The sequence below is a fragment of the Leptonychotes weddellii genome, chromosome 10 (genome assembly GCF_054177405.1).
Source record: "Leptonychotes weddellii isolate Sample4059 chromosome 10, ASM5417740v2, whole genome shotgun sequence".
Lineage (NCBI taxonomy): Eukaryota > Metazoa > Chordata > Mammalia > Carnivora > Phocidae > Leptonychotes > Leptonychotes weddellii.
In genome coordinates, this window is record NC_138378.1 from 25,940,958 (window position 1) to 25,967,089 (window position 26,132).

At 48.4% G+C, this 26,132-nt stretch overlaps 2 protein-coding genes across 2 annotated transcripts in view; one reads left to right on the forward strand and one right to left on the reverse strand.

Moving 5' to 3' along the window:
- The window catches only part of ZNF343 (zinc finger protein 343), a 21,855-nt gene extending 17,127 nt beyond the window's left edge, over nt 1-4,728 (reverse strand). The window contains 1 exon segment of the mRNA XM_081832282.1: nt 4,638-4,728. Coding sequence (XP_081688408.1) covers nt 4,638-4,728 — 91 coding nt within the window.
- A 5,671-nt stretch (nt 4,729-10,399) lies between these two features.
- TMC2 (transmembrane channel like 2) overlaps nt 10,400-26,132 on the forward strand; it is a 61,709-nt gene continuing 45,976 nt past the window's right edge. Inside the window, exons 1-3 of the mRNA XM_081832283.1 lie at nt 10,400-10,433; nt 22,841-23,159; nt 25,706-25,858. Coding sequence (XP_081688409.1) covers nt 10,400-10,433; nt 22,841-23,159; nt 25,706-25,858 — 506 coding nt within the window. The remainder of the gene's footprint in view (nt 10,434-22,840; nt 23,160-25,705; nt 25,859-26,132) is intronic.

Sequence of the window (26,132 nt, forward strand, 5' to 3'; positions counted from 1 at the left end):
GGGAGTCTGCTTCTCCCTCTGACCCTCCTCCCTCTCATGCTCTCTGTCTCTCATTCTCTCTGTCTCAAATAAATAAATAAAATCTTAAAAAAAAAAAAAATAGATGTTGAGTATAATGATAGGTCCACAGGGGTTCATTGTACTATATTCTACCGGTAGGTTTACAATCTGTCCTTACCAAAAAAACTAAAATAAAACTAAAGTCCTGACACCTGAACCCAATCAGATGCCAGAAGTGATTTGGATGGTCGGCCAACAGCCCTCAAAGGTCCCTGCCCTACCTAATCCCACTAAGTCCCACACCAGTGGTTTGACCCCCGACACACAAGGGGAAAGCAGAAAAGGGGGAATCGGCCAAAATGGCCACTCACATTACAACCAAACCCGAGATCTTTGCCACGAGGCAGCATGCCAAGACAAACCTTGGGACAACAGGTCCCAGAGAAGCAGACCTGCCCCCACTCCAAAAACTGCTTAGATGCCAAGCCCCAGCAGGGCAGTGCACCATCACTTGAGGATGCTAGTCACAGGCCAAAACCTCCCCCACCCCCTAAAAGCCCCCAGGGACTCCAGACACTCCCCCATAACCTCCTAAGTGTATATCACCCACACCAAGCTCACCTCCACCCACCCCCCAACAAACCAAGGCACAGGGGAGCCTGAGACGCTCCGCACACACCCCGATTACGGGCCTGGAATAGTAAGCCCCACCAAAAGCAACCAACCCAAAACTTGACATTCACGATCAGTCCTGGGTTTCCACAACTCACCGAGCTGAAGACCCAAGGAAATGCTCCCTCTCCCAAACACAGCTGGGCCTTTAGGGCCCAAGCCTCACCTCCACCCCACCACGGGGGATGTTTGCTATCTGACCCTGGCTGAACTCATCCCCACGCTCAAATAAACCGTGAGAACGCACGCTGGGGCCGCCCCCATTCGGAAGTTGTTTGGCCCAGTTACACTTCTTACAGTCCAAATTGAGACTCAGACTCTGAAAGGGGAAGTGTGGACCTAGCCAGCAGGGCATGTGGTGCGGTCTTTGCCTCTGTATGGAAAAGTAGGGTCTTAGCCTCTGGTGTGGGGAGTGGGATCTTCGCTCCTCAAACGGGAGATGGGGACTTAGCTTCTGAAGCTGAAATCTGGACTCAGTCTCTGGAGGGGGGAAGCAGGGACGTAGGTGCTGGTGGTCTCAATCAAAACTGCTTCTGTCTGGGGAAACGAGGGGCCTTTATGCCAGACCTGAAGGGCTCCCCCTTGCGAGTGAGAGAAGCAGGAAATTCTGAGATGAACGTGCTTCTGAGTTTGTTTGCAGGGGTAAAGTTTACAAAGAACTTACGAAGCTTATAAGATTTGTTTGAAATGAATGAGTGGTTTTGAGCTTGATTTCACATAAACTCTTAGATACACTCTAAATTACTCTAAGAATGTCCTTTCAAGAATGCTTGAGTGGGGCTTGTGTTAATATTAACTTTTACATATGAATTATCTTTAAGGGGCAATAAGAAGTTTCATTTGAAATGAATGAGTGATTTGGAAGTTGATTTCACCAAAAGTGCTTCGCATTGAATCTATTTACTCTAATTCCTCCTAACAAGGTAGATTAAGGAATAATGACATATTCCCTAATACTGCTTAGATTTATCTAAATTGATTTTAACTCATTTTTATTTTCTCTTTCTCACCATTAAACGTTTCCTTAGAGGGAAATGTCTGATTCTTAGCTTGTTTACAGAGATATTGCTCACTTATACGCATAGTTTAGTTTCACTTTATTTTCACTAACTCAACATGTTCCTTTTGATTTACTTTACATATAACTGTGTGATGTGAAACTGTTTTTACTTGTGACGCTGTTTTTACTTAACCTACTTAATTTGCTCCAATTCGCACTAAGAACTTTTGAGGTGACGGTGTGTTTCTGAGCTTATCTGCACATGTAGAAATTTTTACATAGCACTTTAAAGCTCATACATTTGATCACAAATGCGTGATTTTGAGCCTGATTTTGATGGGGTTTTGGAATATAGGTGAGGTTCAGTGGGGTGGAGTCCGGAGCTGAGGACTAAGAAAGAATTCTTGAGACATGTTTGGTGCAAAATGGTGGAGCTGCTGCCCCGGGGTTGTGAGGGGTGGCTGAATATATACTATGGGGTTGGGGGCGGTAAGGAAAAGGGAGGTTTCAAGAGAACTTTCATATGCTAAAGAAGACTCACCAGATACCAGAGGCCTTGCTATTGTCAAGTTAAGGTTGTTCACTCCTCTAGTAAGGCATTAACATTAAGAAAGTTGGGAACTTCCTGGAGGAACATTGCACACTGCCCACTTCAGGTATCTGCTGATGGGCTGCAGGTTATAAAGACATTTAATTGTATCTGCATTCCCTTCTGGAAGCTAGGTTATTGATAGAAATGCTTTGTTCTTGTAAATTGCTAAGACATTTGTAAACTGAGGGAGCCTCCTGTCTTGTAGGATTGTGGTCTCTTTAAGTTAACTATTTGTTTTCCTTTCCTTAGCTTTAGGGCAGCCAGGAGTGCCTAAGGAATGTCACATACATCCTATGGGGGGGGTTGTGGGGTGTCAGCTTCTGCTTTGTCCTCAGCTTCCCTTCTGTTCCCTCATCAATTTCACAGAGATGCAATATGTTCTAATTTCCCATAGGAAGTTAGGTTAAGGAATGCTACTTAGATTTATCTTAATTTGTTTTAACTTGCAATAAGATATTTAGTTTGAGATGTGTCTTTCTGAGCTAATTTGTTAATTTGCATTTCTGAGCTAATGTGCTCTAGCTCCTGATAAGAAGTCAATATAGCTTAGTCTTATTGTTGACATTAACTGCTTAATTACATTTATATTTGCTTGAACTCAGAGTTCAAGTTTTTTTTAATCAGAGAGAGAGTGAGCACAAGCAGGGGGAGTGGCAGGCAGAGGGAGAAGCAGGCTCCCCGCTGAGCAAGGAGCCCAGTGGGGGACCCCAGGATCATGACCTGAGCTGAAGGCAGCCGCTCAACTAGCTGAGCCACCCGGGCACCCCGAGAAGTGACTTTTACCATAAAAATAAAACATAGTTCTGCTAGTCTGCATCAGACTTCCAACTTCCTAGTGAAAGCCTGTTCTGGGTTCTTAATGTCACAATCAAAGCCATAGTAGAACTGATGAGAGAACAGAAGGCAAGCTGAGGACAAAGCAGAAGCTGACACCCCGTAACTGCCCCCCCACCCCCACCATGGGATATATGTGACATTCCTCAGGCACTCCTGGCTGCCCTAAAGGAAAAACAAATAGTTAATTTGTAGAGACCATAATCCTGCAAGACCTGAGTCTCCCTCAGTTTACTTACAAAAGCCTTAGCAATAGCTCCCAGAAGGGAATGTAAATACAATTAAATGTCTTTATAACCTGCAGCCCACGACAGATACTTGAAGTGGGCAGAGTGTAATGTTCCTCCAGGAAGTTCCCAACTATCTTAATGTTAATACCTTACTAGAGGGGTGAACAACCTTAACGTGACAAAGGCAAGGCCTCTGGTATCCCGTGAGTCTTCTTTAACATATGAAAATCCTTTTGAAAACCTCCCTTTTCCTTACCCCCCCACCCCATAGTATATAATCAGCCACCCCTCACAACCCCAAGGCAGCAGCTCTTTCTGCCCAGGGGTCCTGTCCCCATGCTTTAATAAACCACCATTCTGCACCAAAGACATCTCAAGAATTTTCTTGGTCGACGGCTCCCGACTCCACCCCACTGAACCTCACCTATATTCCAAAACCCCATCAGAACGTTGATTTTATTTATTTATTTATTTATTATTTATTTTTTTATTTTTTTAGGTAGACTCCCAGTGTGGAGCCCAGCATGGGGCTTGAACTCACTACCTTGAGATCGAGACCTGAGCTGAGATCAAGCATCACACACAACCGACTGAGCCATCCAGGTGCCCCTAGAAAGCTGATTTTAGTCATCCACATAATTTGTTACTGTTTCAGGTTCTTCCTTTTGCTTTCCTATGAATTCTAAGGAAAATATACTTGGGAAACTGAATTTCTTTGGGAATACCTAATAACCTAGCCCAGAAATCATCAGCCGAAATAAATAATCATTGACTACAGCAGCCAGTTATTAAAGCCTATGATTCTCTTATCCTGAGAAATTCTAATGTTAAGAATAAAAAATAGGGGTACCTGGCTGGCTCAGTCGGAGGAGCATGCAACCCTGTATCTCAAGGCCATGAGTTTGAGCTCCATGTTGGGTGTAGAGATTACTTAATAAAAACTTGAAAATAAATAAAAATAAAAAGCTACTTTTGAGATCAAAGATCTGAGCCTCTTAAATTATACTGCTCAAAAAAAATAAAAAAGAAAAGAAAAAATAAATCATACCGCTCAGATGCATCTACAGTTGCTCTAACAAGAAATGCTGACCTTGGCAAAGAATTGTGTGATTTTGAGGCTGTTTTCACATATGCCGGTTAGTACCTACCGGTGGTGCAGCTCGCCCAGTCTCCCCAGGCCTCTGCGGAGCCTGGTTCTGGTCCTGGCTCCAGGGTCGGTTCCCACTGCGTACCCCTGCCCCTGAACCCTGCGGTCTGCGCAATCGCCAAGTCCCGGCTTTGGCCCACAGGGGGCGCCCGACGGACCTACCAGGATCCGGGCAGGCCAGCAGCTTCCCGGGCCACTTCTCACGTCTCCAGCGCGCGGATGGGAGAGGGGCCCAACGGGCGGGAAGCCCCATGTGCCGGGCTACGCGAGACCCCACCCGGCTCCCCCACTGGCCCATCAGCGCCCTCCCCTACCTGAATCCTCCCTGGCCCGAGGTCTAAGGCGGGGGCATGGGAGGAGCGCGGGGGCGCGGGGAGGATTTTAGGGGGGACCTTCCTTACAGCAGGCCCGGGAGGCCAACTTCCCCATTCTCCATTCAGAAGCTGAGTCCCTCGTTCCCCGCCGACCACTCCCAGTGCTCAGCCTCCCCTCTCCCTTCAGGGGCCAAGGCCCCACGGTTTCCTCAGGAGTTCTGAATTGTTCACCCCAAAGGCTAATCCGGAATTTTTAACCAAGGTCAAAGTCCCCACCTTCGGCTCCAGGGACTAAAATCAAAGCCCTCCAGACAATAAAAACAAACATCAAAAAAAGTGAGGACTTCTGAGCTCTTACCCAAGTGACTAAGAGAGATAAATGATGTCCCTGACAAACATAAGCATCTTACGTGCAGTCCCTCTGCGTCTTTTCCAGCTTTCTTTGCTGTGGTCCATGCTGGCCAGGCAGCATTTCAACCAACCGGTCTAGTGGTTTCCCCGGGGGGGTCTTAAAAGGGAGAATTTCCTGCTCAGTATAAGGACTTTTTCTCCACTTCAACCTGTGCGTAATTACCCTGCTGTTCTAGTTTATCAGATGAGCCCTGTCGCCCTATAAGAGGGAGCTCTAGAAACAAAGTGGCAGAAGACAACATCTGCGGAATGGGGTTGGGGGGGAGATTCCCGTGGTACAAGTGGCCAAGGACCTTCAAGCTGTTAAAGCCTCCCGGTTTAGGGTTTCCTGCCCTGGGCTCTGCTCTAACCTCAACCAGTGACCGGCAGGCCGTGGATGAAGAGTGGTTGCACACCACAGCCTGGACTTAGCGCTGCTCCGCGGAATGAGTAGAAACTGCTCCCCTGCAGAGCTAAACGAGCTGGAGGGAGCACGGCAGGGGCAGAGAGAGATGGGGCAGTAATAGGGTGAGTTGGACCCTTCTGCCACTGGGGCCACACCTCTGTGAAGCGGTTGCACACCGTAAAGGGGTTTGTGGCAGGTGCACAGAGGAACTGAGGAAAAGGGGCCGGTCTGTGCCTGATAAAAGTGGGGCCTGCCATGCACCACGGGTCCACGCCCTGCAGCTGTGAGCCAAGTGAAGGTGGGCAGGCATTCCAGAGACCCCTCTGAACTCCTCGGGGCTTCGAGGTGTTCTGTTTATAGCCATGTTGTCTCCCTCTATGCCCAAAGGACCCTTGTAGGGGTTGTAGCCGAATTACCTCCACCCAACAGATGAAGAAAAGGAGAGTATGGAAATCTTCAGTATCTTGCTTATGACCTACACCTAGTGGGGGGCTGAAGGAGGATTCGTTACCGCCTGTAAATGGGGTTTGACTTTTCTCATTTAACGCATTTGCCTGTGAGAGTTTTCCAGTTGTTAATCACCCTTACTGCTACAGGCAGAAGTAACAGAGCCTCGGAATCCCGGCTCCCAGCTCTCTTTCCCTGACTCTGCATCCTGGGGCAGAGGAAGGAAGAAGCAGATGCAGAGAATCCGTGGCCCATAGACGCCATCTGGCTGCAGCTTTTCCCTCAAGGGCTGTGTAGGAGAGGTGCCTAGCCAGGGCTCTTGGTCTGTCTGGCTTTAATCTGGCAGGAATTGCCCCTGCCCTGGGACTGCTGTCCCTCAGATCACAAACACCTGGGTGTGAGTCTCCCTTCCAGACTAAGAGCCCGTAATGGCAGAGACAACTCTCCCAGTTGCTTGCAAACCAGACCCTTCTGCCCCACCTTCAAATCCTGAATGAGAAAAGTTCAGGAACTGAGAAATACTCTGTTCATAATACACACCTCCAAATCTTGGGGAGGGGGGTGGAACATGTGGCCAGTGGCCAGATCTTCCATGGCTTCTGTGCTCCCCGGCACCACAAGCAAGCCCAGCAGTGGGTCTTTGCTGCAGGTTAGCAGGTGGAGGGCTGCGCCCGGCAGCCATCTCAGCTCACACCATCTGGCTAGGTCATTATCGCCTGTCACCGGAGTCTGCATTGTGCTGCTTTACAGCGTCCCGTGAGCAACACTGGAGGTTTTGTAAGCAGATACCCAGAGCCAATTATATATACATATATATATTTTTTTTTTAAATGGGAGAGAGAAATTTACAATGGCACAGAAGCTTCCCCATTAACAAAGGTTTCTGAGACAAAAACACCACTGCATTTAGATGCCCTGCAACTTTTAGTTGAAATCCTACATTATTTCTGTGGTTGTCATATTGGACTGAGGGTTTTATTTCTCGGATCAAGCCACACCCAATGAAAGAGAATGATGACAGAGCTTACCACGCTCAACCCGAGCAAGAGAATTGGTCACTGTCCAGGTGAAATATTGAGAGCACACCACTCCAATATTATGGCCCTTCAGAACAATGTTTATGTTGAGTCGAATGTCCAATAAATGCAACTCAAGTCTTAAGTAGCTAAAGCCAGAGAAGTCTGTTGGAAAACGTCATTCCAAGTCATATATTTTTCTTTTCCGAGTCATATTTTTAAATGTCAAATGGCCAGTGTGCCCAAGGCCTTCTCGCAAGTCCTGAGAGCAGTAACCTTTAGAGTTGTGCTCCGGGCAGAAAGGACAGTAGAAGCAAAAGCAAAGGAAAAGCATAGTCCCGTCCCGAGAGCAAGGTGCATTAGTAGGTTGGAATGGGACTGATATGCAGAGGCAGAGGGGAGCTGGAGGGGGCCTTAACTGACACGATAGGGAGTTTGAGGCCGGGGCGGGCGGGGGGGGCGGTTCTGGGGCAGGGTGTTAAAGCAGGGTCAAGATGTGGTCAGACTTCTGCTTTGGGGGCTCCCCCGGCTGCCGTGCAGGAGAGAGACAGAAGGGGCAGGACCAGAAGCCCGGTGCCAGGTGGGAGGCAAATGCAGGGACCTTTGGAAGGAAGGATGTGGTGTGGTCCAGATTTTTCCTGAGAGGTGAAGCGTGTGGAGGCTAGAAGCCTTGCCTAGGAGTGAGAGAAGTCACCAGGGCTGGTCCCTGTTCCCGGGGACTGTGGGGACACATTACTTATCTTAACCTCAGGTTCCTCATCTGTTAAAAAAAAAAAAAAAAGGAGGAGGAGGAAGAGGAGAAGGAGAAAATGAGACTATCAGCCTCAGATGGTTGGGGTGATAAATAAGTCATTTAAAGGGCTTGGCAAGTGCCTGGCAGAAAGGAAAAGAAAGATCTTTCGGAGAGCTCCTGGCCAGGACGGAGCACACGGCACCATGCAACACACGTGCGATGTGAATAAGAGTTATAAAATATTAATGACATCTCTTTTTGTCACTCCTTGAGCTAGTGGCTCAAACCCAGGTCCCTGTGCCTCACAAGCCCTGGCTTCCCCTGTCCCCTGCTGCTGCTTCCCAGGAACCCTGAGGGGGGCTGGGGGCTTGGAGATGAAGACAGACTCTCCTTCCTCCCTTCCTCAGGGCAGGGTGACACCCGAGGGTGTGTTCACCTCAGGAGTATTAATGTGAGTGGTGTGCAACCAATAAAGCAAAATACTCCGTGTTCAGTTTGCCTGCCAAACTTGGACTTTGAATTCTCTAGCAATAGTTGTCATAGCCTTTGTTGTGAGAGAGAAGACATTTCTGAATTCCCAGCTTGCCCCTTGTGATGCGGAGCCCCCCTCCACTTCTGGCAGGGACAGCAGAAACAGCCCCCCGAAGGCAGGGGTCTCTGCTTTAGTCACTGATGGGTCCCCCGTGCCTAGAACTGAGTCAAGCCCTAGTGGGCGCTCGCCATTCTCTGTGGGAAGCAGAGAAGTGGTGTGTTCCCTGGTGTAGACAGGCCAGGTGCTGGATGCGACAGCATTTCCCTCCGGCGATGAAGGTGATGCAGAAAGCCTTCCTCCTCAGACAACAGAGAAGCGGGAAGGGCTGGGAGGGTCCTCACTTGTCAGGGGAGGCGGGCAGGTGAGCTCGGAGAGCCCTCAGCTAGGGGAGGGGGGACGGCGGGTTGCTGCAGTGGGCACAGGGGGCCCTGCAGGGGTTCGCTCTGGCTGCAGGCACACTAGGACCCCCCCACAGTGCTATAGCATGGAGGCCACAGAATGCAGCAGAGTCCCCTCACTGCCCTGGAACCCTGGGGCTGGGGTGGTGCTGCAGGAACCATTAGGATGAGAAAGGCCAGGTGACAAAAGGAAAGTTTTAGGGGCGCCTGGATGGCTCAGTCGTTGGACGTCTGCCTTCAGCTCAGATCATGATCCCAGGGTCCTGGGATCGAGCCCCGCATCGGGCTCCCTGCTCGGTGGGAGGCCTGCTTCTCCCTCTCCCACTCCCCCTGCTCGTGTTCCCTCTCTCACTGTCCCTCTTTCTCTCTGTCAAATAAATAAAATCTTTATAAAAAAAAAAAAAGGAGGGACGCCTGGGTGGCTCAGTTGGTTAAGCAACTGCTTTCGGCTCAGGTCATGATCCTGGAGTCCCTGGATCGAGTCCCGCATCGGGCTCCCTGCTCGGCAGGGAGCCTGCTTCTCCCTCTGACCCTCCCCCCTCTCATGTGCTCTCTCTCTCTCATTCTGTCTCAAATAAATAAATAAAATCTTTAAAAAAAAAAAAAAAGGAAAGTTTTAAAGCCTGAGCTGAACCGTGTGCATTTCAGCTGCTACCTACCGCATGGGATGGTTCTTGTTCCCCTTCCCTTGACCAAGGTGGCCAGGCCATGGGCCCTCCTGATAAGTAAATAACAAGGTCTAGGAGCAGGTTTATAACTATCATACTTTCAAAGTAGCGATATAAGCATAAATGATACTTTGAGAAGCCTCCCACGGTTTAATGGGCTGAGAAAATGTTTGTGACTTCTCCTGGGGACACAATCACACATTTTTGAGGAAAATGCTGAATGTCAGTTGAAAGACTAAGAAAAATGAAATTGTTATGTCCCCCCCCCCGACTTTCTGCTCACAGGGATCCCAGGTGAAGAACCCCACCCCCTAGAGCCTGACCCGATTCAGAGTCAGGATCTACTCTGAACCTCTGGTTTCCAAAGCAGCCAAATTTGCCCTTTTGGAAGATGGGCAGCAGTGGGAAGAGCTGCAGAGTAAGTGACAGGGAGCAGGAGGGGGAGCAGCTCATCAGAGGGGACCCAGGACTCGGCATCAGGATTCCTCGGGCGCGGCCCAGACCTACTGATTCGAATGCCCGATGTCAGTCCTGGGAATCTGCATTTTAAGCAGAAGCCCTGGTGATTGATTTTCACCAACATCCCAGGACTTCCCTGGTGCCCTGTCCCAACCAGAGACTCAAGAGAGAGGGAAAGAGCCCTGGACTGCTCCTCACATCCCCCAGGGCAGGTGGCTCATGGCTGGGAGGTGAGCTGTCAGCTCCTGGCCCCTCCAGGGCCCCTCCGTGTGTAAGTGATGCCTGAAACGTGAGGCCACGCTGCCTCTTTGCTGGGGAACCTGAGCGGAGGAGTGTGTGGCCGGATTGAAGGGCTGGGACTTCCCCACCTCCCGCCCACCTCTCTCCCAACCTTCACCTACCTCCAGTTCAATCTCTAACAAGCCAAGGAACCCTGGCTGCTGGCGGGGCCCAGAAAGAGAGCCCGGCCACCATGAGGGAGGAAAGGCATCCCCGGCGGAAGGTGTGTGTGGACCAGCAAGCCGAGTGAGCCAGCGTGGGGGCTGAGGAGCCCCGCGGACCATGAGCCACCAGCTAAAGGGCCGGGGGGAGGAAGGTGAGTGGTCCTCGTCTCTGAGGGGCCCACCCACGGGGTTCCTGAGCAGCAGTGGGGGACCAGGCGAGCAGAGGGGGGCTCTCGAGGCACAGGGCCCGGGCATGAGTCCAGGGCCTGCCACTTGCTCTCTGAGTGACCCCAGTCTGGTTATCCAGCCTCTCCTGGCCTCTTCTAGGAAATGAAGGCACGTTGCTTCCTGGCAGGGCCGTTGGGAGGATGAAAATGCCGTGCACCACCCCATGCTGGTGTTGAGCAGCGGCGGCCCTCAGAGCCCACCGGGGCCTTCAGCCTCCTGCTCTCTCGGTTAGAATCGCCTTTCCTCAGCAATCCCCTCAGCAGCCTTCTCTGTCTGTCTGTCTCTGTTTGTCTGGGGCAGCAGGGTGTGGGATGTTCTGACCTCATGTCTTCTCCAGGGTGTCGGAGATACGTCAGGACCGGGGATGCTTGTTAGTGAAATAATCGGAGCCAGGGCCTGGTCCGAGGCAGCCGTCACCAGCTGAGGGTTCCCACCGTGAAACGGGGGTGACCCAGGGAGGGGGACTCCCAGAGGTCAGCCATCCGTCACGCACCATCTCTTCCAGCAGGCCGTGGAGCGAGAGGGCGGGCGAGGAGCAGCTCTCAGGGCACGGGTGAGGCGGGACGATGCATGAGATGGGGTGTGTGTGAGATGGGGTGATGTATTCCCTGTCCAGCCACCATCGAGAGTTCTCGTCCATCGTCCTTCCTCTCTCCCTTCTTCTACCCCTCCCTCCCTCTCATGTAAAGCGCCCTGGGGGCAGGTGCTAGGCCACCTTCCCATGCGGAATGTGGTGGCCACAGCTCTTCTGTGAGCCAGAGAGGGCTTTACCCGGAGTGGGGCCACCTGCTGCGGGAGGAGCCAGAGGAAGTATAGGCAGGAGACAAGAACTTCCACGGCCGTGAGGAGGGCGGGAGCCACAGGTCAGGCATCCTACACTTCAGGTCTTAGACGTGTTGGAGACATGACACCATTTTCTCCTTGAATCGCAGGCGGGGCCTGCGCACCCCTCAGTAAGCGAGGAAGCAGAATCTCAGGAAAGAATGGACTTCCAGGGGTGGGGATGGAAGAGAGTCCCCCCGGACAATTCCAAGGGGGAGGGACTTGTCCTGCTCCCACTCAGGCACACTGTAGGTACATGGACGCGCTGGCCAGGATCCACCTCCTTTGTTTCCTGGCTGCCAAGCCCTTCCCTCCTGTCATCCACGGCTCCCCCACCACTAGGAGCCTGAGTCCTTGCTGAGGCAGCTCCATGACAAAGGGGGAGACCCAGGAGCAAGACTTGTGGAAAAGCCAGGATCCTGGGCAGGAGGGAGGGGCCAGGGAGGCACCATTGGCATCTCAACACCCCTTCCTGCACCCAGAGCTGCCCCTTGGCCATGTCTGTCCTCCATACCCCACCCACCATCCCATCATTCCTTCCCTCCAGAAATGGGGACAAGCGTTCGAAAGTGTGCCTGAGTGTGACTGGACGAGAAACCCCTTCCTCATGGGAGGGTCAGTGTTCATGGTGACAGTTGTCTAGATGTAGGATGCTCGGATCTGGTTCTCCATATTCCATTCTCCTTGTAGTCTTCCAGTTGCTGTCCCTTCTGCACCCAACCTGGCTCCCCTCTGCCCCAGCCAAAGGCACTGGTCTTGGGGATCACCTGTAGGCACATGGTCCTTAAGCAGGACTGAAATGGAAAGTCATTTTGCCTAAAATGCAAACCTTTTCTTCCTGAAATATGCCACTCACACCCCATCTCTCTTGTCATTTTTCCTTCCCCCATAAAGAAAGAAGAAATGGGTCAGAATTTTCATTTCAGGGGTCCAGATGGTCAAGGAATACAGCAAAGTTAAATATTGGGAATCCACTAAACGAACTGAAACCCAATTACATAAAGATTTTCATTTTAAATCTCCTCTGGAGTCACCTCTGAGGGGACCTGATAGCCTATTCCTTCAGCTTATAGTCTACAAGGAGAAAAAAAAAATGTCTGAGAATACAAAGTTATTTTCTCAAAGTAATTATAATTTGTTATTACTCTAGTTGACAAGGAGGGTTAGAACTCTTCCTCCTTCCAGATCATTTGCTAAATGTGCTTAACAGGTTAAAATCACCAAGTTGGAGGGTGAGCCAGACCCCCTTGGGCCTTCCAGCTTCTCCTCAGCCTATTTTTACCTTGGTTCAGGTGCGTACGCACGAGGAGGCCTGTGACATGTGAAGGAGAGCGCGCTAGGCTTGGAGGTCTTCCTAATGTAGCAGCTGCTTTCCTGGCTCCTAAATTATTCATTATGTGGAGTCCATGGAAAACTGACTGTAAAGAAAAAAATTTAAAAAGCAGCTCATTTTCTGTGTAGAAGAGGCTTGGGGAAGATTGAAGAGCAAATTCTGGCTTGCTCTCCACATTCCATATGAATTGCGTTCAGTTGGGAAATAAGATTACAACAGGCATTACAGCCTGTAAAAAATGCATGAACCCCCAACTTCTATCTACAGTGTTTGAAAGAATGCTTGGAAGAAAGCAGCTCATTACCAAAAAGAAGACCATTTGGTAGCTGATTGAGGACACACAGAGCTCAGAAGAAGATTCAGACAGATATTGACATTCTTACCCAGTTCTTCCAAGCAATATAGTGCCAGGAGGGGATACAGGTCCAGGAGACCCTTCTCCTTCACCCCTTGCACACACTCTCTGCACTTCTGTTCTCTCTCTCTCACTTCTAGAACTCTCCTAGGGGTCACAGCAGCAGTGACACACACTTTCTCACACTCACTCCCAGGTCTTTGGAGGGAGTGGATTTGTTTATGGTTCCATCCCTCCTCCAGGATGGCAGCCGAAGCCTTCCAGAGCCATGGGGAAGAACATCTACGGGGCAAACCCATTTCTCACTGGCTTATACTGATCAGCTTCCTAACTCGGATGAGTTCTCATTATACTTAAGTAATCCTGCTTCACATTTTCTGACCAAGATTAGGGCAGGAGTGGGCCAAGAAAACCTGTCCCACGGCACATACAATCACCTATCTTTGCATCAGTAAACAGCACTCACTGCTTTTCAATGTGCTTAGGACCAGTTAGCTCATGCGGTAATTGCCCCAATTAGAAACTGAGTCCCAAAGATGGTTAATGGTGGAGTCAGACCGTTGCTTGGTGCCCTTTTGTGTGCAGCGACTGGGAGCCAGTGTCCATGTTCCACAACAACCTCTGCAGTGTTGCTAGCGTGATACCTGGATGCAGACCACATCCTCCAAAACAGGCTCCAGTATCACACCCTCAGCCTCCAGATTTCGACCCAGCTACCCCATGGGTATAGCTCTCTGGGCGACCTCCCCTTACCACACTCCCCATCCCCAGCAACTGGATCCCACCAGAGACTCAGCTCTGCCTTTGTCACCCCTACCTCAGACCTCTTGCATTTCCACCGGGGCCCCTCAAAATCCCCTGTTTCCTCTGCCTAGAATCCCCTCACCTTGCTAGCACCACCACCCCTCCCCTTCTTCTCTTGGCAAAATCCTGTCCATCCTTCAGGAATCAGAGTAAACATCAGTCCCAATTATACTTTGTCACACTCTCTGTATTTCCATGGCTTTTTTTAATCCACCATTTGTTCCTTATTTTTAAAAACAAAAATTTGTTTATTTGAGTTATTGTCAAAAACGGGCTTCCTAAATGTCACCAATGCAACCTATCAATAAGACAAAGCTGCTTTATTGCTTACAGCAGGCAAAGCTTTGGCAGTGTCTCAGAAAAGGGAAGGGAAGGTCAGAATTCCTTGAGAATTGGAAGTTTGATTTAAGGCAGGACTTCCAAAGTGGGGGGCTTGATTGGGATTGGGTAAGGATTACAGTACAACAGTCCACAATAAAGGGCAAGGCCAGGATTTTGAGGCAAAGCATTCAAAGAACCTTAGGGTGGAAATTGTCTGTGATGCCTTCCATTGAAGAGCTGATGAGTCTTTGGGGAAATCTTGCAATGACCAATCAAGCCATTTGCCTGGGCAGGGGACTCCTGGAAAAATAAAGTCATGCTAATGAAGACAGAGGTATAGCACAAAGTCATCTTAATGCAGACACGAAGGTATAGTTTGGGTTCTCCGTGTCTGGGACGAGTGTGGGGTAGATGGTTTCAGTTCTCAGTTGGTCTTTGTGGTCATTTTTCAGCCCAAACTGAAGAATGTCAATCCAGATCTCCACCACTGCTTGAGGAATCCTAACTGCATGTCAATTGTCTGTGGATAGCTATTTGGACCTCCAAATTTCTGAGGGTAATTGTTTCAACCTGTATATGAGGTTCTCCAGCTCTTTCTTCTGGATGACTCTTTGCTGAATCATTTGACACACAACAGCTGCACAACAGCGTTTGAAACTCTGGGGATCACCCATCTGAACCCCGGTATACAGACAAATGCGAAGAGAAGGATTATGACCAGAGTTTGTATAGTTCACTTTGCAGCCAGCAGCCAAGAATGCCCAGACTAAGTAAAAGAACAAATCTCATGCCCAATCGGAAAAGTCCATAGAACCAAATATGGGATCATTAATCAAAGTTCCCAGTTTCCTGATATCTTTGTTTACTTCCTGGATCTTTTTAGTAATATTAAAGATCTCTGAGAAGTCTTCAGGAATGCAAGTACAACATTCCTCTCCTGAAACATTGCACATTCCCCTAGAAAGGCCAAAATATATCAAAAGCAGCTCTGTTCTAGGCTCAGTCGGTGGAGCATGTGACTCTTGATCTTGGGGTCATGAGTTTGAGCCCCACATTGGGTGTAGAGATTACTTAAATAAATGAAACTTAAAAAAATAAAAAAATAAGGCAGCTCTGTTCTAAATCATCACCTGTCCAATTTCATAAACCTCTCAGGAGATAGGTTCTTGGTGGCATTGTCTACTCACCTGCTATTTTCTTAATCATAACATGTAAGATTCACTTCACTATCCAGACCTCTTGTAAAGTATGGACATGAAAGTCCTGAATTTCACAATTCTCCTAGAGTAGTTAGGGCCGGTTCTTGAATCAGGGCCCAATTTTTCTCCTTCTTTGGTGAAACTGTCTACTAATCTTGTTTTCCTATAAGACAAACTAATGGGCTAAAATAGATCCTGGGAATGTCACAGGCAATCCTGAGAATAGGTATTAGTTTACCAAAGTAACAAGTTCCTGTCTGATTTGTAAGAGTAATAGTAGGCTTCTGTACCAGATCTGATACCAGTCATTGGGGACCACATAGTGATCTGGTTTTGGCCAAAATACTCCTATGGGGTTGTGAAATAATGCTGTAATTTTTTGGTACTCTTCATCAAGAGTAGTTTGGTATCGGGTGGTGAATTTTGTAGCATCGAGATCATTAGGTGGAACTAAAGAAAAAGAAGACTAACATGTCTTACTTGTAGATCTGTGAAAGTGAGAGTCTCCAAAAATACACCACCTGTTCCCTGATCTCCTTCCAAATTCTATTTCAGTGAAAGTTCAAAGTTGTGACAAAGATAAACTGTCACAAAAGGTCTGAAATATTGCTTCAACAGAGTCAAGGTCCTCCTAGGATGCGATGGGGGTTTGGATTTCTCACCACCTGGCCTGTTGTGGAATTTACCATCTAATACATCGCCCAGTGGTTGAGTCCAGTTACCCAGGGAGCCAACTGATTTCTTACAAGGAACTGGGACCAAAGAAAGCTAAGTGGTTCCCAAGGGAAATAGGTACTTTAGCCAGTTCATGGATGAATTGTAACTGGGTATTGGATTCATTCCAAGGAGTGATTAAGGATGCAAACAACAATATTAGAAATAGAGGCTTATTGGGGCGCCTGGGTGGCTCAGTTGGTTAAGCGGCTGCCTTCGGCTCAGGTCATGATCCTGGAGTCCCGGGATCGAGTCCCGCATCGGGCTCCCTGCTCGGCAGGGAGTCTGCTTCTCCCTCTGACCCTCCTTCCTCTCATGCTCTCTGTCTCTCATTCTCTCTCTCCCAAATAAATAAATAAAATCTTAAAAAAAAAAAAGAAATAGAGGCTTATTAATAACCCAATTAAATGGGCGCCTGGGTGGCTCAGTCGTTAAGCGTCTGCCTTTGGCTCAGGTCATGATCCCAGGGTCCTGGGATCGAGTCCCACATCGGGCTCCCTCCTCGAGGGGAAGCCTGCTTCTCCCTCTCCCACTCCCGCTGCTTGTGTTCCTGCTCTCGCTATCTCTGTCTCTGTCAAATAAATAAATAAAATCTTAAAAAAAAAATCCAATTAAAAATAGCCTTAAGTTAGCACAAGATAGAATTAGATTAAAGAATAGAAAACAGAGGAATACAGGTTACAAAGTGACAATCTGTGGTCTTGTTCCATGGATTTTGGGCACAGCTGTCTATATACAAAGACTGTGGGCTTTAACCCTCAGCCCGAGGTCACCAGTAGGGACGGTCTTCGGTAATTTGAAGATGGGGATGTCTCTTCAGATGAAGGACATGAATCCAAGAATCAAACCCTTGACAGTTTCACTACTGTGCTAGTTGTTAGCAGTATGCGCTGAAGTCCTTCAATCAGGGTTCTGAGACAGTCCTTTGGTTGAAGACAAAAACTCTAGCCTACAATTGAGGTTTCAAGGAACTTTCAAAGTAAACAGGTGGTATCTGTAAGTGACAGAAACTTAAAATGGCTATGGTTAACTTATTACTGATAACTTTCAAAAGTGAAACATTTCATAGCAATAATGAAACTGACCAGGAAATTTGGTCGTTCCTATAGGATGCAAAACAAACATAATAAGGCAATCGAAACGTTTTGGGCAAAATGTTTATAACAATTAAGCATATTTTTACAGACAAGAACATTATCTCTGACTTATAAAGATGGTTAAACATAATCTTTACAGAGAAAATATCTTGCGGTATAATGTATAATTAGATAAAGACATATATACAACAAAACAAGAATATATCAAGCATATAAGGAAAAGATATCAAGACTATTAAGAGATTCAGTGAGTCCAGAGTAAGTCCTAAGCATGTGTGTTTTTTTTGTTTTTTTTTTGGGGAGAGAGAAAGAGTGAGTGGGAGCGGCAGAGGGAGGGAGAGAGAGAGAGAGAGCGTGCGCAGAGCCTGACATGGGGCTCAATCCCAGGACCCTGAGATCATGACCTGAGCCAAAATCAAAGAGTCAGATGCTTAACCAACTGAGCCACCCAGGCGCCCCTAAGCATGTGTATTTTAATAAAGCTCTATAGGTAAATCTGATATGTATCTCCAATAGAAAAGCAATGGCCTGAAAGATGCCAGATTCAAATTAAAGACTTGATACCAAATAAACAATTTAAATGACAACTGAATTATGACTGATTATTATACTGTTGCCTAATATCAGGCAAAGCACCTTCAGGACTCTGATTATGGAAACAGGTCATGGACAGCAAGGGCAATGACAAATCTCTAGGAACTGCCCATAGAGCATACAGTTGCTGAAATATTTAAACATTCGACCTATACCAGTTCAAGCTAGAAAAGGCTAAGAATCTCTTCTGATTTGATAACTTTTCTCATGAAACGCCAACGTAACATATCAAATAATCTTTATCGTTTCTGGCACCTCTCTTTTCTGTAAGGTGGAAGAATAAGTTTTTGTGATTTTTCCAGGACCTTCTGGGAAGTCTCTAAGATAGTTTTAGGTACAAAAGATATTCTGAAAGTTATTTTACTTCCTTTTACACTTAGGAGTCAATCTTAGAAAAAATAAATCAAAAGTTGTCAGATTTGAACACTTAAGATAGGATCGCGTGTGTCTTAGAAACAATATTTGACTACTCATTTATTTTATGGGCCAGAATGTAGTCTATCTTGGTGAATGTCCATGTGGGCTCAAAAAGAATGTGTATTCTGCTGTTGTTGGATTAAGTGTTCTATAAACATCAATTAGATCCAGTTGATTGACGGTGCTGTTCAGTTTAACTATGTCCTTATCGACTTTGTATCTGTTGGATCTCTCGATTACTGACAAAGGGGCTGGACTCTCCAACTATAATCATGGATTTGCCTATTTCTCCTTGCAGTTCTATCAGTTTTTGGTGTTCTGTTGTTAGGCATATACATGTTAAGAATTGTTATGTCTTGGGCGTCTGGGTGGCTCAGTTGGTTAAGCGACTGCCTTCGGCTCAGGTCATGATCCTGGAGTCCCGGGATCGAGTCCCGCATCGGGCTCCCTGCTCGGCAGGGAGTCTGCTTCTCCCTCTGACCCTCCTCCCTCTCATGCTCTCTGTCTCTCATTCTCTCTCTCTCAAATAAATAAATAAAATTAAAAAAAAAAAAGAATTGTTATGTCTTTTTCGGAGAACTGATCTCTTTAACATCATGTAATGTAATGCTTTACTTTTTCCCTGATAGTTTTCCCTGCTCTAAAATCTGCTCTGTCTGAAATTAGTACAGTTACTCTAGCTTTCTTTTGGTTAGTGTTAGCATGGCATATTTTCCTCCATCCTTTTCTTTGTAATCTGTATTTGTCTTTATATTTAAAGTGGATTTCTTCTACACAATTTCTTGTTGGGCCTTTTTTACTATCAACTCTGACAATCTCTTTCTTTAACTGGTGTATTTACACCGTTGTTGTTAAGTGATTGTTGATATAGTTGGATTAATATTTGCCATAGTTGCTGTTTTCTATCCTTGGCCCTTGTTCTTTGTTCCTATTTTTGTCTTTCACTCTCCTACCTTTTGTGGTTTTGACTGAGCCCTATTTCATATGATTCCAGCTTCTCTCCTTTTTTCAGCATATCAGTTATACTTCTTTTTTTTAAACTTTTCCTAGTGGTTTTACTAGAGTTTGCAATATCCGTTTATAGTTCATCCTAGTCCACTTCTAAATAACCCCCACCATACCACTTCATGGGTACCGCAGATACCTTATAACAGAGTGCTCCCAGTTCCTCCTTCCTGTCCCTTGAACACTGCTGCCATTCATTTCACTTACCCATAAGCTACAGTCACCCAATACATTGTTGCTAGCATTGTTTTAAACAAACTCTCATCTGTTGGATCAGTTAAGAATAAGATCTCAGGGGCACCTTGGTGGCTCAGTCGGTTAAGCGGCTGCCTTCGGCTCAGGTCATGGTCCCAGGGTCCTGGGATCGAGCCCTGCATCGGGCTCTCTGCTCAGCGGAGAGCCTGCTTCTCCCTTTCCCTCTGCCTGCCGCTCTGTCTACTTGTGCTATCTCTCTGTCAAATAAATTAATTAAAAAAAAAAATCTTGGGGCGCCTGGGTGGCTCAGTTGGTTAAGCGACTGCCTTCGGCTCAGGTCATGATCCTGGAGTCCCGGGATTGAGTCCCGCATCGGGCTCCTTGCTCGGCAGGGAGTCTGCTTCTGCCTCTGACCCTCCCCCATCTCATGTGCTCTCTGTCTCTCTCATTCTCTCTGTCTCAAATAAATAAATAAAATCTTTAAAAACAAAAAAAAATCTTAAGAATAAGATCTCAGGACACCTGGGTGGCTCAGTCCCCTAAGCGTCTGCCTTCGGCTCAGGTCATGATCCCAGGGTGCTGGGATCGAGTCCCACAGTCAGGCTCCTTGCGCAGTGGGGAGCTTGCTTCTCCCTCTGCCTGCTACCCCCACCCCCCTTGTGCACTCTCTCTCCCTGTCAAATAAATAAATAAATAAATAAATAAATAAATAAATAAATATCTAAAAAAAAAAAAGAATAAGATCTCAGATCTCAGCTTAGAAGTTTCTTCCTTCTGCGGTGCCTGGGTGGCTCAGTTGGTCAAGCATCTGACATTTGATTTCAGCTTGGGTCATGATCTCAGGGTTGTGGGATCAAGCCCTGCTGCCCTGGGTGTGGATCCTGCTTAAGATTCTCTCTCTCCCTCTCCCGCTGTCCCTCCCCCTGCCTTGCTTGAAGTCTGGGTGAAGCCCACCCCTGTGCTTCTTGAATCAGAGAACTGATCACACTGTCTCTTTCACTAACTCAAAACATGCTGAGGGACAGAATCTTGTCAGTCTTATTTGCTACTGTAGCCTGTGTAGTATTTAGTCAATGATCAATACACGTTTTGGTATGGGTGAGTGAATTAGTGAATAAAAGACCTTTGAGTTCTTGGCCAACTCAGTTGGCCAGGCGGGCAGGCACCTTGTCCATTTGAAAATGCCACCAATATCCTAGTTTGAAACCCAAAAAGAGAACTTGGAGCAGTTTCTCTCTGAACCTCAGTGCAAATTCCATTCACAAATCTAGCATGCTCCAGCTTCCATCACACTTCGACAGATATTATCTCGGTTGGATTTCCCTACCACACTTTGAGATAGGTGTCTATAGATCAGGTTCCCTGGAAGCAGAGCCTGAGATAGGGATTCTTTTTTTTTTTTTTTTCAGTTGGTTAAGCGTCTTATTTATTTATTATTTATTTGACAGAGAGAGACACAGCGAGAGAGGGAACACAAGCAGGGGGAGTGGGAGAGGGAGAAGCAGGCTTCCCGCGGAGCAGGGAGCCCGATGCGGGGCTCGATCCCAGGACCCCGGGATCATGACCTGAGCCAAAGGCAGATGCTTAACGACTGAGCCACCGGGCGCCCCTGAGATAGGGATTCTTGAGCATGCAATTTATCAAGGGCGAATCTCAGGAGGTGTGGAGTGAGGGAAGCAGGGCAGGGCAAGAGAAGGGCAAGAGAAGCAAGGATGTGGCTATGGGCTGACTCAAAGAGAGGAAAGGGATGTAAATTTCTGGACATTTCCCAGCAAGATAGTTCCCATCAACCAAGAAGGGAGAACCTGTGCGCTATTAGGGCCACCACACACGGCAGCTGGGGGAGGATGGAGTGGCCAGGTAATGGGGATCTGGGTGGACCACCACCAGCACTTACTGGAGTATCTACAAGGAAGCTGACTCAGAAAGAATAAGCAACCTGCCCAGAGCTACCCAGATAACAACCATCAGAACCAGACTTCAAGCCCAGAAATCCAGACTCTGAATCCCCAGCTCAGTCTGCCCAAATCCAGCCCCATTTATCCTTGGCTAGTTCTGGTTGCTGTTTGACAGGGTGGCTTGCTTCTCAGAGTGTAAAATCTCAAGGGTCAGGGAAGCAGAGAGGAAATCTCTCTGGGGCCACCATATTACAGGCACAACCTTGAGAGGCTGGGTAAGGAGGAGGGTAGAGGTGAGAATTTGGGAACCTGGGACTCCACATCCCAGACTCTATCACTGCTGCTGGGAATGGCAGGTGGCAAACTTCTCCTCTGCTTTGCCCAAAGTTGGGGCTTTGGCAATGCAGCTGGGAAAATCTCCCTGCCCTTGGCAGAAAAGCCTGGATGGGGGCCCGTGTGGGCAATGAGAACGAGTGCCCTGCACAATACTGTTTCCAGGCCCTGCCCACTCGGATGTGGGGGCTCAGAGTGCAAGAGTGGCAGGCAGGCTGGAGACAGGAGGGGAGGGGGCCTTTGTTGAGTACTTCCCACGGGCCAGACCTTTTACTCCTGCTTTTAATTAACCGTCCCCGCCCCTCAGCCACATAAGGAAATGGAAGCTTCTAGAGCTATTTTACAGATGAGGAAGCTGAGGTGCAGAAAAGTAATTTATCTGTGGTCACAGAGATAAAAAATGATAGAAATGATCTTTTCAGGCAAAGCAGTCTAGCTCGAAACCTGTGTTTTTCCTATAAGCAAAAAATATCTTATTTCTGGGTAAAAGTATTAGGGTAATGACATCCATTCTCAGATGTCAGTCATTGTTCTAGTCACTGTTCTGTGTTCATTAACAAGCTAATGGAGTAAGATGAACATCCCCCATGATAGAGATGAGCTGAGACTCAGAGCAGTCAAGTGACCTGTTCAAAGACACCCAGCTAGTAAGTGGTGGAGACGTTGGTTATTAATACCAGAACTGCATGATAATTTCCCTGCATTTAATTTGTAAATGCTTATACAAAGAGTTGTACTTAGTGTAGCTGTTGGGCAAACTGTTGAGGAAATTTCATACTGTCGATTCTGTCCAACCAGGCCATTGGCCAATGCCACGAAGTCGTGGCTTACAAACATACACACACACTCAAAGGCAGGGACACGTCAGGCAGCAGCTCCTGGGGAAAGGAAACTGCCCAGCCCTTCCTTGCCAGTGGTCCAGGCTTGCCAAACAGAGAACCATGCTTGGCTGGCCCTGGGGCTCTGGAGATGACTCAGTTCTGACCCCAAGGAACTACACACCCAAGAAGAGGAAAGGCATGTGCCTAGGTTTCTACCTGAGGTTTAGGCAAGAGCATGGTAATGCCAAGTTGTCAGAGGAGGGAGACATTAATTCTCATCCCAAACCAGAGTCTCCAAAGAAGTGGCCTTTGGAGCCAACAAGCTCCAGGAAGCATCTTGGACATCTGATTCCTCACAGCTGGGGGCATTTTCCTGCGGTGGAGGCCAGCGAGGCCAGAACTGTCCCTCTCCTGTCCCTGCAGGTGACAGGTCCGGGAGGAGACCCGCAAGGAAGCAGGCTGCCAGAGCCGAAGGTGCGGCGGGCAGGCGTGGAGCTCAGCCTGGCCAGAAGGAGCCGGCCGGGGGCAGCCCAAGGCCAGGGTCTCCCCGGAGGAAGCAGGCAGAGCGCAGGAGACACCTAGAGGAGCTGGGGGAGCAGGGGCGGAGCTCCGCAGAGAGGACCTTCGAGGGGAAGAGGAAGAGAGATGGGAGGGCTTCCCTCAAGAAGCAGAGAGCTCCCCCAAAGAAGGAAAAGGAGGTGTCAAGGAAGGAGGAGATGTGGAAGCAGCCAAAGGAACACAGGTATGTTGTGATTCTGGTTCAGGTGCGTTTTTTGATGGGCACCCTCCTCTCCTGTGGCCCCTCTCCCTCCCCTGATGAAGGGCTGAGGTCCCCTCCCCTGGTATAGGTGACCCCACTCTCATCTGCTTCTGTTTGTCCCTGCCTGTCCACTACCCTGCCTTCCCCATCTGGGGCAGAAATGGGATGAGGATCTTGGTCATCCCAGGCGGACTGGCCACTGGGTACTCTCAGAGCCAGGGCCCCCTGTCTGGCAGGAAGCACTGAGCGGGGAGGTGACATGGCAGCCAGGTGGGATAAGATCCCAAGTCTCCTGAATCTCAGCTGGTGGCTCACCACAGCTCTGGAAGAAGCACTGAGAGAAACGAACAAAATTGGATTTAGCAGTCATCATAGAACTTAAGCACACCATTTCCCCAATCTGGACCTGTGTCCTCTTCTGTGATATGTGGCTTCGATCTAGAGGACCTTCAGGGATTCCAATCAGTTCCATTCTTGGCTACAAATTTTGATGGGACATCAGCTTCTCTTGGCCTCCCTTTTTGGCTTTACTCACTTCTTGGGATGTTTTAAGAATCCCTGTTGATAATGGCTGGGGAGGCTTTTGAAATAGTTGAAGGAATTGGTGTTATGGTGAAGATGATGTTCCTTCCCACAGGGCTCTAGGCTCTTCCACCGGACCTCTCCACCTTTACAGTGGGAACCGTGGCCCTCAAAAGGGCCCACTGATTTTTTCTGTCATGCCAGCCATTCCTGGCTTGGTTGGGGCTTTTGTCTACTGTCTGATTGTCCTTGGACATCAGCTGAAGGGGTAAAGAAAGCATGGTGCCCTTAGCAATTTAAAGAGAACTTGAATGCACGTTGATTGGGCCCTGGAGTGTCCTGAACTTTAGAGGGAGGCTGCCCCCCGCCAAACAGACCGCAGATATCTGGATGGCAGATGCAAAGTCAGCTGAGTGCAGTGGCAGGGCATAGAGAGACAGAAAAGACTCAGTCCTGTTCCCAGCTGCTGACAGTCTAGCAGTGGAGATAGGCCATGGACATCAGTCATCACAAGACAAGGCAGAAAGCAATATGTATCTGAGAAAGGATTTAATGAAATGCCTTCTTGGGGGGGCACTGGGACATCAAGGTTCCTCCACGGAGAAGGTAAGCATTCCAGCCGGTCGTCCAAGTACAGGTGGCATTTGAACAAGCAATGACCGAATGCTCCCCAACCCCAGACTGAGGGAACCCCTGTGGAAAGACTCAAAGGCAACCATCATGGGATGTGCCCAAGGGTTCCCAGCAGTGAAGGGTTCGAATTCCTCAGAAATTAAGACTCACAGGCGCTGCTGTAAATTGTTCTCTAACCCAAGCCCACATCCTGGTGTTTCCGTTTATGGAACTTGCTAAGAAGGCAGCTGGGGCCTGGCTTTTTCCTGCACCCCCCTCACCTCAGGGGGCTGGTGTCCCTCCCAGAGTCACTGAGTCTGCTAGTGAAGGATGCTGTAAGGAGCACACACAAGAACTAGGATTTTGTGGAAGGCGAACACATCGTCTTGTCTGTGAGATGCTGAGGCTCCTCACATGGGGAGAAGGGTTCCAGCTAGAAGCTGCCCCTCCCTGTGCCGTCCAGTACCGTCCCCACCAGCCGGCGGGCTGAACCCTTGAACTGTGGCCAACTCGACCAAGGCGCTGAATTTCTAATTTCCTTTCTTTTTAATTCAGTGTTAATACTACTGGGTTGACACAGGAGTTTGTGAATTTACTTAACTCGGACAGACAGCTGTAGCTTTGAGATCAATTGAACTTTGAAGCCAGTGCATTTCCTCTTAAAAATAAAAGGCAAACTGCTTTTGTCAATGCAGATGCAAATGTCAAAGGGAAGTGACCTTTTGCTACTTGACTCATTTGTTGGGAAACTTTTAAGTATGTCTAAAACAACCTGGGTATGTGAATCTACCGTTTCAACTACAAATTTTATGAAATCCCAGATACAGATCAAATATGTTCAAGGAAAAGTTAATGTCTGATTTGACACGCACAGTGGTTGTGGGATGAGCACCAGATTTTGAAGACAGTACAAGAAGAATATAAAATATCTCATTAATAATTTTTATATGGGTTGCATGTTAAAATGACAATTTTTGACACATTGCATTCAGTGAGATGTATTATTAAAATTAACTTGCCCATCTCCTTTTGTCATTTTAATGTGGTTACTAGAAATTTTTAAATTACAACATGTGGCTCGGGTTATATTTCTACTGAGCAGAGAATTGTGCTTGAATGTGGTGGGTGCGGAGGACTCAGAGAAATGGAGTCAGAGGAGGCAACTATCCCGGTGTTTTGGGCTACAGGACAGAGCGGTGGCTTCTTCTGACAGGCGAGGGGAGTCACTGAGGGCTTCTGGGCAGGCACAGGCCTCTGAGGGGTGGTCAGGGCTGGGAGGGCCAGGGAACACAGCCCACCCGGCTTGCCTGTGGGCTTCTCTGCATTCCACAGAGCACCTGAAGACACTTGCCAGCTTTTCACTCTCCCTTGCTCTGCCCTGGCTCTGCCTCCAGACCACCCTCCTTGGCCTCCAGTGCTTCTGGAGCGGAGACTCTGTCAGAGGAGGAACGGGCCCGGATCCTGGAGCAGGTAGAAGACAAGAAGAAGCTCATTGCCACCATGCGGAACAAGCCCTGGCCCATGGCGAAAAAGCTTAGGGAGCTCAGGTGAGTGGGTGGTGATCGACCAGGGCCTTTTGATGTCCAAAAGGCTCAGGTCCTTCCGATGGCCCCAGAGCCCCTTCCCCTTCTTGGCCCCAAGAAGACTTGACAGGAAGGGGGATTCACCCTCCCGCTCTGCTTTGGTCCCTTCGCTCCCCAACACAAGCACAGTGCATGAGTGGGGGGCTGTTAGAGCCCAGAGAAGCCTGAGTCGGGGGCTGTTGATGGAGGCCCTGCCATTGGCCAGCACCGAACAGGGTCTGGCGGGAGAGACAGAGGA